Here is an 11,944-nt window from a genome sequence, read left to right on the forward strand (position 1 = left end):
CAATGGACCAGCCGAGTAATGAATTTTTGCAATGCAGACAAAAATTACATAGCAGAGTTCATGTACTGGTGTGTGGACTTACAGTTCAGGCAGCTCATATTCAGATACAGTGCACTGCAAAGTTAATAGCATCAAGTTCTCCCTCTTTTTCTTTCCCTGCAATTACCATGCATATATGAGAGCTTTTCTCATACAGACCCCCCACAGCCCTCTACATCATCTCTGGTGCTTTCAGTAGCCCCTGGGAGGCTCTCACAGCTAGATGTAGGGAGTGGGGCCAACAGAGAAGTACACACTTGAGTGAATAATCTCTGAGGCCTCTGCAAAGTCATCTGACACCCCCCGAGGCTGAACATTTCCTCTGCACTGGGTTTTAAAGAAAGCCTGAGGCTTTGTTTCTTTAAGCAGTTGAGCTGCTCTAACAGCCTGCTGACTCTGAAAGAGATTCTTTTATCCCCCATCCCCTTAATTTGTGGCTGGCCCTCCCTGAACTTATTTGGCTCATTACCCAAGAAGATAGCCACCTGCTTTCTTTTCCTTAATTATTGTTCCTCTGGGCTAACAGGTCTGTACACTGATGGAGCTGAAAGGTGGCACCAGGGGTGGAATGGGTGGTGAGGATTTTTCCTAATTATTGTTCCTCTGGGCTAACAGGTCTGTACACCGATGGAACTGGAAGGTGGCACTAAGAGCGCGATGGGTGGTGAGGAGCAGAGAGGGAATGTACACATGGACTCCTTGGCAGGGAGAACCTGGGAAGCAGCTCAGGTGCTGTTTGAGGTGCAGCTTGTCTGCCTCTGGGGGAGCAGCCACTTCCCTAGCAAGGATGCAAACTCTTGGCAGACTCCAGGGTGAGTCAGCCATGGACCTTAACTGAACAGGCAATTTAATACCACAGAAAAGACAAGAAGGTTTTTTTCCCCCAGCCTCTTATCTCCTGAGCCAACTAGCTGTGGGGCTGGAGAAGAGCCAGGCCAACACAAGGGAGCATGCAAGTAAAGCAACCAGGTCCAATGCTGGCTCCATGAAGCCTGAAAAAACATCTCACCTGTAGCTTCCTCCATTCTTGGTTCTGAAGGGAGACCTACAACAGGCTTTTAAAAATGAGCCTAAAAATGGAAACCTAATTGTGCAGACTCTAAAAACTGCAAACGCATTTTAAGCACTTCACAGAAAAAAATGAAATTTGCTCCCTACAAATTTCCAAGTGCCAAAGGAGCTGCCAGCACATTGCTTCACCCCTTGTGCTGCCCCACAGGCACAAATCATGGGGCTGGCAGATTGAGTAAGGGATGAAGGATGAAATCTGTGGCAGAGCATCTGTTCCCACCCAGGCTGCCCAGGAGCTTTGCTAAGGAGAAAAGAGTCTACAGCAATACAGTCTTTCTCTAGTCAGCAGATTGCCCCATATATTGGAAGCAGTGCCTTTTCAATTAAGTTGATCTCCCTGTGTGCAATTAATTAAGCAATGTTCAAAGAAGTGCCTTGGATGATGCAGAAAGCTGACTTTGCTGATCAAAGTGGATTTAATTGCAGAGCAGATTTGTGGTGAAGCTGGGGAGCCAGCTCTGCCTTTTTGGGCAAAGTAGGCCAGCGTGGGTATCCTGCTAGCATGGGTGGGTTGGGACCTTGGTTGGCGCAGGTATGTCTGTCACCTTCAGAGGAAAATAGCTTTATTTTTTATCTCCTAATGTGAGGAATACACCAGGTGGAGGGTGGAGCTGTGGTTGGATCTTGGGCTTGCTGCTATCAGTTGTGCAGTGTTAACCGGGCACAATTTTCTGAAGATATTTTTACAGGTGCAAATCCACCCTAAAGGCACGTGTGTACGTGACTCTCCCCCAGCACACCATGATGGGGTGGGAGGTTAATTTCTGCTGCCAGAAACAGGAGGTCTCTAATCCATGTATCATGTTTAGAACAGATTGATACCAGCTACTATTTTAAATGTTGGTGATGCAACAAAAAGTTTTTTGTCTGTGTCTGATTGTAGGACTGACAAGTGTGTGTAACCCTTCTAAAACTGCTCTTGTCAACAGCTTCATTATTAAACACAGGCAGTCAAATATTGTGAGTCAATATCTTTCATCTTCTTCCTCATCCATATCACAAATTAGAAGTCACTTAAAAAGAGTTTATTAAAAAGTAGCACTGGTTGCTTATCTCAATTGCCTTCTGATTACACTTTGACCTACACTGCTTTCCTAAATGAACATGGTGATTGCCTCTTGGAGAGCTGAGATCTTAAATAGAAGAAATAATGTATTTACATGAAAAACAGCCAGCTAACTGGCTTCTACCTTATAAATAGTCTAACAGGTCCCAGGAACTATCTCTAATTACCATCACTTCCCCCCAGTGCTATGTGTCTGGGCTCAGAGCATTTATAGATTTTCATCCCAACAGCAGTGACAGTGTGGCTTCTTGTCCCCATGTCCAAGGGAACCCAGCTACCTGAGCTCTTCCCACATGTCCTCAGGTGGGAGCTGAATAGGAGGGAAATGCTTGATTACAACTGAATGGTCCTCAAAAGGCAGAAATTATGCCAGGATTAAGCCAGAGTTAAGGGGTTCAGGGAGTTAAGGGGTTCAGGGAAGACCTGGCATGGAAGGAACTGGTGGGACAATATGGTAATTTTATTATTGCCTTTGCCCTCTGGGGGCCATAATTACACACATTGGAGTTACACACAGTCTGCTGTGCCAGTGTGGTGCTGAACCTCAGGACCTGGGCTGCCATATTATCTTCTAATTTAAGGGGGCTGTCCAAGCAGGGGACACCTGGAAGGTCTCTGCTCCTGCTTAGGTGTCCCAAATGCCAGAGATGATTTCCCTGCTGGGCTCAGAGTGCCTGGGGAGGTACTAAGCAGGTGCTAATGCCAGGGGTGTGCTGGGTCTCAGCCCACCTCCAAAATATGTTTTGCAACTCTCAAGCTGCTGCAGCGGGTGTAGGTGCTGAGAGGGAGCCCGCAGGCTGCAGCACTGAATTCAGCCTAGCCCTGAGCTCTGCCATGTGCACTGAGGGCCAGAGGGACACAAGTGCCCCAGCAGAGGCTGCTCCTGGGCACGGAGGTCTCTCCTGCTGCCCGTGTCTGCCAGAAGGGAGGCACACACCGTGGCTGTGATGTCAGGAGGAGCACGGCAGTGGTGTGCAGTGCACAGGGGGTGACACGGGTGAGGCGGTGGGAGCAGAAACCTCACTGTGCTGGCACTACCCTGGCTGAACCCTGCCTGTCCCCTGGCCTGCCAGTGTGGGGGAGTGCAGGCAGCCCCTTGAAGAAGGGGTGGCACAGCTGTCACCCCAAAAGTACGGAAGGCAAAAAGGGCCACCTCTTTGGGCCTGTTGGCTGCTGGAGCGTCTGTTCCAGGGGAGCAGGTCTGTCCTGTCCTCATTCCTGCTGAGAACTCAGAAGAGGCCGGCAGAGCTAAGAGGGGCGATGATGATGGGGGCATCAGGTGGGGTGAGGATGGGTGTTGTGTCCGATGTGGTCTCCTCAGCCTCACTCTCCACATCCTCCAAGTCCTCGCTGACAGAGGGGATGATCTGCACCACTTTCTCCTGAAAGTGCACTTGCTTGCGAGGGCCTGGCACGGCTGCTGGCTGGACAGGAGTTTCTGGGGCTGAGCTGCTGTCCTTGCTGCCCTTCAGGATGCTCTTCATATGGCCCAGGAGTGAGCGGTGCTGCTCCCTCGGGGCCCCGTGGAAGGTGTAGGTCTGCTCAGTGTCACCAATGATGGTTGGGGCTGCCTCAGTGGCCGAAGGGTCCACGTACTGACCTGCCTGGGGATGCGTGTCTTTGTGGCCTGGGCTCTTCCTCCTCTTGCTCAGCAGAAAGTAGGCCAAGGCAGTGAGCACCAGCATGGACCCTGGGAACAAGACTATGTTGGCTGAGGGCTCTGGCTAGTGGGAAGGCCTTGCCAAGCAGCGCTTGGTCTGGCTAGCCCAGTGCCATCGGCCACCAGCCCAGCTCCCTGCACATCCCCACCCCCACCCCTTGACAGACCATGCTCCTCTTCCATCTGCACTACTCCCCACCCAAGCTTCTTACCAGGGATGGTGACATGCCAGACCAGGACGGGATGCAGGAAGCAAGCCACTGAGAGCAGCGTGTACCCCAGGAATTTCTGGAAGCTCCCTGGGCATCTAGCTCGCTTCCAGAAGGCCTGTGCCAGGAATTCAGGCTTGTGACTGGGGAGAGAAAGAGAGGTCCTGGTGGCATGAGGCACCAACCATATGCCAAGATTTGGTCCTAACCATGACCCATCTAAATGTGCAGATCCTCACTCTGGTTTGTCAGAAGATGGGTGTGTTTTTCAGGGAAGATAAGCAAAGCCTGAACATCTCCTGTTGAGAGAAGAGCATTTGCCAGAGGCCAGCATCTCAGTGCCTGACTAATCAAGTGCCTACTATTAGGAGTAAGGTGTTGCCTCTAAGCTGTGAGGAGTTTTGAGTTTCTGCTGGAAGACAGCAGCAGTGCTCAGCCTCCGAAAAGAACATTTTCGACATTTAAAATTTAACTTCTCTGGAGGGAGCTGAAGCTCACCCTGGGGATCTGGCTCTTCCTCCAACCCTGGTAGCTTGTGCCTACACACTGTGTTAAGCAGATGCTGAAGACCAGGATTTGTTGTGCTGATGCTCAGGAAATTAGGGCACAAGCCTGGATTAAAACACAGGTTTAAATGGCTGTGCACATGGACCCATTTACCTCCCCCCTGTCCGAGTGCACTTGCCTTGGCATTGGGGGCAGGACCTTTGGTCTGGCACTTGCAGCTCCCCCAGATCTGGTGTTGCCTGTAAGGGGCAAGGTGCCTTTGGGAGGTCCCACCGTGGCTGGAGAGTAGTGGGCAGGGTCTACTCACGTGAAGCACATCTCCAGGAACAAACTGATAAAGAAGAAGCCTTCACAGACAGTAACTGCAACCCCTGAAAAACTGAAAGGTGGAGCTGTCAGGGGAGCAGGGCTGTGTTTGATTATGTTCTGCAGGTGGGTGGAAAGGGCACAGGGGGCCAGAATTTACTATACAGTTCTCAACACAGTCTGTATGCTGGGGTCTGAACACCCTCTGCTCATCTGGTTTGTGGAAAACTCACGGCCCTTCTGCCCCTGGGGAATCAGCTTGAAGCCAGTGTTTCCTCTGGCCTGCCTGAGTCTGCAGTAGCATTTCTTTTCCTAACAGAAACAGCTTATTTTTCTGAAAACTCAATATAGAGATCTGAAATACCCAAAGCCTTGGACGCTGTCTCCTGCTGCTGTTGCAGTCTAGTCTGGTGCTACATATAGTGAAGGGGTTGACCTTATCACCCCTGCCAGCTCTGATTTCAAGGGGAAAAATACTCACAGCAGATAGAAAGCCAGGCTTTTAAACTGTCCTCGCTGCAGGGTTTCTACGCCCACACCAATCAGCACTAGAAAGAGAAGGTAAGAAAGGTGCTGACTGCAGGGTTCATTCCCAGTTCCCTTGGGTTAGTTCCCAGCTCCCAGGATAAATGTCCCCATTTCCCCAGGGGCTAGCAAGGCAGCTTCTTCCATGCTGGGCAGCATGTTAGGACTGCCAGCACCAGTGATTCATGCTGACACATCCACCCAGAAGAGTCAGAGCTGAGTGCTGCCCTTGACAATAGCCCTGAAACCCATCCCAGCTGCACCCCTATGATGGCAGCTTTGCCACTGTGTGGGCTGGGGAAAGGTTCTCTGGGAATACCAGATGGCCTTGGACAGGTGGGGGAGGCGAGCAGCAGTGTCCTCTCTTTGCCATACTGCCACATCTCAGCTGCCACAGGCCCACTGCCCACTGCCCCATCCTCCTCTGCCCAGGTCCCCCCAGCGCCTGCCAGCCCCACTCCCTTGCCCTCCCTGCTTGTCCAGTCCTGCTGCACCCAACACGAGGCTGCAGAGCAGGGAAACTCTGCCAGCTGCCTTCATGGAGGGCTGTAGCCATAGCATCAGGATCTTTTGCTAGCCAAACAGAAAAACATATAATGGGAGCAGGCAGATTAAAAACAGGGAATGAACGTTCTCTCAGTGCCTCAGCCAGTACAGAACACCAGGGAGTCAGTTTTAGGGGGATTAAGAGTATTAGCAAGGCTAAAATCTTTGATGGATTGGCCAATAGCTTCAGGGGATGGAAAATTTTCTTCAACATCCTTCAGTTCCCTTCAAGATTATTTCTAAAATGGAGCAGAAATGTAATGCCTCACACCAGCTGTAGCAAGTTGGTCGGTACATGCTAATTCACAGGGCACAAGTGTCAGCAATGTGGAGCTGAATGAAGCCCAGCTTTCATAGCCAGAGCAACCTCCTGTCTGCACCTGATGCCTCCACCCCTCAGTGAGCAGTCCTCACCCATCCACTGGTGCTCAGGAAGTTCACTACTGCTGCTGTTCCATGCACACTGGCCAAGGTTTGAGGAGCAGGCTGGATCCATTTCTCTGAGCCGTGGTTTGCCCCATCTGGAGAAGGGTACCAGGCTCCCAAACAAGGACACAGATCAGTGTCCATCGAGACTGCAGTGTAGGTCAGTGCCAAGGGTCAGCTTTTCCATCTGGGATGAAAGAAATCCCTCTGTTTTCCCTGTGTCTCCTGCAGCTGCTGGCCCCTGTCAGCCAAGGGAACTTATGGGGCCCATGTGCCACCCTTGTACACTGTCTTTCCAGCCCTGAGCAGAGCACAGGGAAATCAGTCTCATCAGAGGGCTGTGAAGCTGCAAGAGCTGTGTAATCCTACATGCAAAGTACTGTCTTTTACTATCTTGTGACTGAGGACCATTCTTTTTAATCTTCCCTACAAATGTGGAGTTCATTCATTCCCATTCATTCATTCATCCATTCAGACCCTGTGGATGAATACAAAATACTACAGCTTGGCTGTTAACTCAAGCCTCTGCTCTGGATGGGGAGATTTTCTCCTTTTGCACAGCTTCTGCTTTATCCACAAAGCTGTTTGGATGAAGAATCTGCAAGAAAAAAAAGGCTGTTTCGAGGTGTTTGTTTGGACTAGTCACTGCCTTGATTTGGATCTTGTCCAAACCATGTGGCTAAAGGCACATGATTAGGAATTAAATGGTTGAAAGCATGAGAATTAAGAAATAAGTAGGAAATCTTTCCTAGATGCAAAAATCACAAGGCCTAGAATCACTGAACTAGAGATGCTGCAAACCCTGCAGCAAATCACAGGGCTGTTTGACGACTCTTTGCTAACCTGCCATGAGACCAGTTAGCCATTTTCTGATACAAAGGAAGCCCTGCAGCCTCACCATTGCAGAGAGCCATTACACTCCAAGATCCTGGGGGAAGGGGAGGTTTATATTATGTGGGTAACTTGTATTTACTAGCAGCATAAGGAGCTGGCCAGGCCTTCTCAAAATCAATTAGTGAGGCTGATGCACTCTCCATTTCATAGGGTTTTTTTTCAAACAAAACCCATGGGAATTTCTTCTGCCTGGTTTCCATTTCATTCAAAAGCCTCACACACCTCATCAGGCACTAAACACTGCATCAAGCTGATTTCTTACTCCATTGAAATACACAGAGGAATAAAACACAGGCACATCTCAGTCTTCACAGGCCTTTTGGGAAAGTCAGGTGATGCTGGGAATGCACCAGACCTATGGAAAAGCACAGTGAGTTGTAGTGCAGCTCTCTATGCCCTGATGCTAAGCAGACAGATAACTGCAATGCTCATTTAAAGAAAAATTTAAAAAATATGTGCAGATGCTGCAGAATGATGAAAAGAAAACATGCAGGAGAGAAACATGATATTCCACTAACACATTTCTACATTGTAAACTACTTTCAATTTTGTTGGTTTAGCATTAGTTTTCTCATGGCAACAAGCTCAATTTTTCTCCCAGAAGGGTTTCCATGAATTTCCTTTGAGTTTTAAATGAGAATATGACCAGTGTGAGGCTCATGGGGGCCCAAAGGCATGGAGATGAAGAAACGAAGTGATCTCCATTTTCTGATTAAAGCTTTGTCCCATCACCCAGTGTTGCAGTATCATCACAACATGCACTTATCTACTGGGAGTTTGTATAAACTCAGAGACTCAGATCTCTCTGCCTGTTATCAGTACCAGTCCTCTAAAGCACATTCCAGAGCCTCCATCACCCCAGCTGTGTCCTTGGGAACCTGTGCACACTTCAGCTGACCTGTGTGCTTTCTACTTTGTCCCTGGTTTGAGCAAAGTGCCTCTTCATGACTGTCTGCAGCTCATAAAGGAAATACAAAGCAGGAGGGCCTGCTGTGACTTACTCTGCAGTGTCTGACTCTGAAATCTCTGGGATTCTGAAACAGGAACCACAGGCACCACCTCAAGTCACCTCTCACCAGGAACCTCTGGTTCACTCTCCAGCCTTTAGACAAATCAGACCCTTTGATCTCTGCTTTACCGATGGGGAAACTGAGGCAGAGAGTGCTGCCTGTCCTGTCCCATAACAGCTAGTCAGCAGCAGTGCCAGAGTCAACCCCTGAGCCCTCTGCTTTGGCTGATTCCCCAAGTCCCATCTGGAGATGCTATCTGTGAAACGGTGTTCCATCCTCCTGAGTGAGACACTGTGTCTGACACCTGGCTCAAAACACCTGGATTTCATCTGAAACCAAGCACTTGGGTGTGTCACCAAATCCAGAACACCTTGGTCCAAAGCAGCCCCCGGCAGCAGGTGGGAGGATGCAAATCCCCAGGTATCAGGTGGCTGAATTTATGGTGTTTGTACTGCAGCTACAACCTGAACTGCACTGAGCTGCTCCCCAACAGGCTGCTAGAGAGGCAGAGCCGTGCTTTTATAGTAGCTGTGCCATGATGGCTGGGACAGAACATCTCCATCCTGCCTGGCACAGGACATCTCACCGTGCACACTACAAGGAGCTCCTCCTTCATCTTCACATCCCACAGTGTAACCCGGCAGTTTTGCACAGCCATGAGTATTTTGCTTTTCAGTCTCATTCACATCTTGCCTATGTCTATGTCTGTTTTAGAAGAATACAGTTTAGTTTTGTTTTGGTTTTTTTTTTTTTTTTTCCTTTTGGCATGCTTTAGCTTGCCCTCTGAACATTGGCCGCCCTTTCTGATGTCTCACTGTGCCTCCCACAGCATTTGGAAAGAACCCAGCCAGGCAACCACCACTCTCCCACCCTGAGTCCCAAAGCAAAAGTGAGCAAGTTGTCTTGTCCCCTCTCATAGGACGGGGCCGTGGCTGCAGCTGGCCAAAGGCAGGGAGGCAGCCTGGAGGTCCCGGCACCCACTCAGTGCCTTTTCAGTGCAAAGACAGAGAGAATCTGCTCTTACCTGCTGCGGTGGAGATGCCCAGCAATCGGCAGGTGTACTCCAGGGCACTCCAAAATGCCTTGAGCTGCATGGTGAAGGATGAAGGCTGCGGTACAGCTAGGCAGGAACTCCTGGGGTTTCAGAGCCCCCACCTCAGGCGTAGCCCAGCAGCTGCCAGAGCAGGCAGAACCTCTCGTTCCCTGGACTGAGTGACCTTCCCAAAGGAAAGGGCAGTGCGTGCAGGACTGGCCACCTCCACAGGGCCTCCCAGGGGAGGGTGGTCGGAGAATGAGCTGCCACCCCAGGGAACCGGTCAGCGCTGCCTGCTGCCGCTGCCGTGGGGGCTGAGGAGAGCCGGCCTTCTCCTGCCTGCCGCTTGCTCCTTCTCGGCCGGGGTGATTAATGATTGCTGAGGCAGGGGTGCGGCTTTGGGAGCAGGGGTGCACGGCCTTCCCTGCTCCTGAGGTGGACGCTCTGGAAGCCCAAGCTGATTAAATGAATGTGAAGTCATTAGTGCTGTGCAGCTCCCGGCAGGTTAACCATTTGTGAGGATGACGATGTTTGCTCCTGGCAAGAGAGCAGCACGTTTCTGGCAAGTCACGAGGGGCACCCCAGGCCCACTGCCGCCTGCAGCTGAGCTGCTGCTCACCATCCAGGTTCCAACTAGTACGGCTTGGGAAGTGTCTTGCTGATGTGCAACCACAGGAAACAAGATCAAACATATTCAGAGGGGTCCCACAGACTTGGGACAGCACAGCAAGGGAGATCTGATTTTCTTCCTTTTGGAACACCAGTGAAATGCGTTTTTGTTTTGTAGCCACCAGAGCCATTTGAACAGCACTAGGGTCTCACAAGTGTCATAATGTATGGAATGAGCTGTACAGGTACTCTGACCTCTTTGCCTTGCATTTGGTAGACAGCCTGGGAGTCCTTGGCTTGTCACTGCAGGACAGACTGGCTCAGGAGAGGGGCAACCCTATGTATGTCTAAATGACAAGACAAGAAAACAGTGGCTGTTCTGGACCCCAGCCCCACGCTCCTTTGTGCTTGAACAGGGTACCATTGATCCCCACCTGCTGCCACTCAGGGAAGAGGTGGTGTGGGCAGCAGCATGGCAGTCCCAGCAGGACCAAGAGGTCGTGTGAGCACAGCTGACCCAGTGGGCAGCACGGACCTGTGGTGCCTGCAGGGCAGTGGGTTCACAGGTCAGTGAGCTCACCTTGTGCTGGACAGTCCCTGCAGCCCCTGCTCCTTGCAGCACTGGGAAGGGCAAGGGACTAGGTGAATCATGCTCAACTCACACACAGCCCTGCAGGGAGGGAGCAACCAGCTGAACCTGTCCCCCTGTGATTCCTTCTCACCTGCCTGTCACCACAAAGCTGAGCCTGGCCAGGATGTGTTGTACTGACTTATCCTGGGAGTAGAGATGACTTGTGCCAAAGTGACAGCTTCTCTTCCATGGGTTCTTGGTCTGCATTTTAAACTGGTATTTTCCCACGGCAGCCAAATGCCTGAGCTTATTAAATGGGTTCATGATTTCTGCAAATAACTGCTGATACTGGTCTTTTGAATGTTCACAAGGTTGTGAGTGGCAGAGATTTTGCAGCAGGCAATCATGACAAGGTTTGGGCAGAGTGCACATTTTCCATGTGAAAAATGGAAAGGCCCACAGGAGAAGAGTTTACAGAGCATCCTGAGCAGCAATGCTGAAAGGTGCAAACTCAGCTCATGTCTTTGCTTTTTATCAGTGTCATACTTTGGGTGTTCTCATTTCCTCTTGTCCTCCTGTACCACCTCGGGTGTTTGATGGAACTACCTGTTTTTCCACACCTAGTGACTCAGTGGTGAGCCTTCCTTTTCAAGAGAGTGGAAATCAGAGGCAGCCAACAGGGGAGGTCACATGAAGGCTGAGGAAAAACCCAGCAGGGATACCTGCTGCCCTGCCTGCTGAGGCTGGACATTGCCTGGGTGATCCCCATGCCCTCTAATGGTGCTTTGCTGCAGGCTCCAGGAGCACCTTCTGCCTCCAGTAATCACCAGAACGGCTTAAAGGCCCTGGCATTTACAGAATACAGATTCTCAGAATATTCTGAGTTGGAAGGGATCCACAAGGGTCACTGAGTCCAGCTCTTAAGTAAATGGCCCAAATGTGGATTGAGCCCACAATCTTAGCACCATGCTCTAACCAATTGAGCAAATCTCAGGGATTCCCAGGCTGTACAGGTTGTGCAGGTTCTTTCAGGTTGTGCAAACAGTCTGGATGCTTTTTTCCTTGCTGTCATGTTCTTTTTTGAACACTGATGTATTGAATTGAAGGCATCTCTTTACAAATGTGAAAAGTAGTAAAGAACTTTAAAAGCAAATAGAGGAAAGGAAGACATAAGAGTCTTTCAGAATCAGTTAGAGCTGTGAGCTTAGGCATGAAGAGATGCAGAACACAGTGCAGCCCTGAGCTATGACCTCTCATCCTTCAGCAGCACCCAGCACTGCTCAAGGCAGCAAGCTGCTGCCTCCTCCCAAGGTGGGAGTCCTCTTAGCCAACGTGGGCAGTGCAGCATGCTGGGTTCTTACTCCGGCATTCTTATTAAACTTCACTGAGCTCCCACCCAGAAAGTACATGACTTTGTCTAAGTGCCCTTGACAGCAACGTTTCCTTTCTGGAAAGCAACATGCCCCAGGGTT

At 50.4% G+C, this 11,944-nt stretch overlaps 1 protein-coding gene across 1 annotated transcript; it reads right to left on the reverse strand.

The window, feature by feature from the left end:
* Window positions 1-3,405: 3,405 nt before the first annotated feature.
* TMEM72 (transmembrane protein 72) lies at window positions 3,406-9,353 on the reverse strand. Its single transcript, XM_041461644.1, has 5 exons — window positions 9,284-9,353; window positions 5,340-5,406; window positions 4,860-4,931; window positions 4,049-4,188; window positions 3,406-3,866 (listed from the first exon to the last, which is right to left on the reverse strand). The coding sequence occupies exons 1-5, from the start codon at window positions 9,351-9,353 to the stop codon at window positions 3,406-3,408; spliced, it is 810 nt and encodes a 269-aa protein (XP_041317578.1).
* Window positions 9,354-11,944: the final 2,591 nt, after the last annotated feature.

Source organism: Pyrgilauda ruficollis, unplaced genomic scaffold (genome assembly GCF_017590135.1).
Source record: "Pyrgilauda ruficollis isolate IOZ18807 unplaced genomic scaffold, ASM1759013v1 scaffold15, whole genome shotgun sequence".
In the NCBI taxonomy this organism is placed as follows: domain Eukaryota; kingdom Metazoa; phylum Chordata; class Aves; order Passeriformes; family Passeridae; genus Pyrgilauda; species Pyrgilauda ruficollis.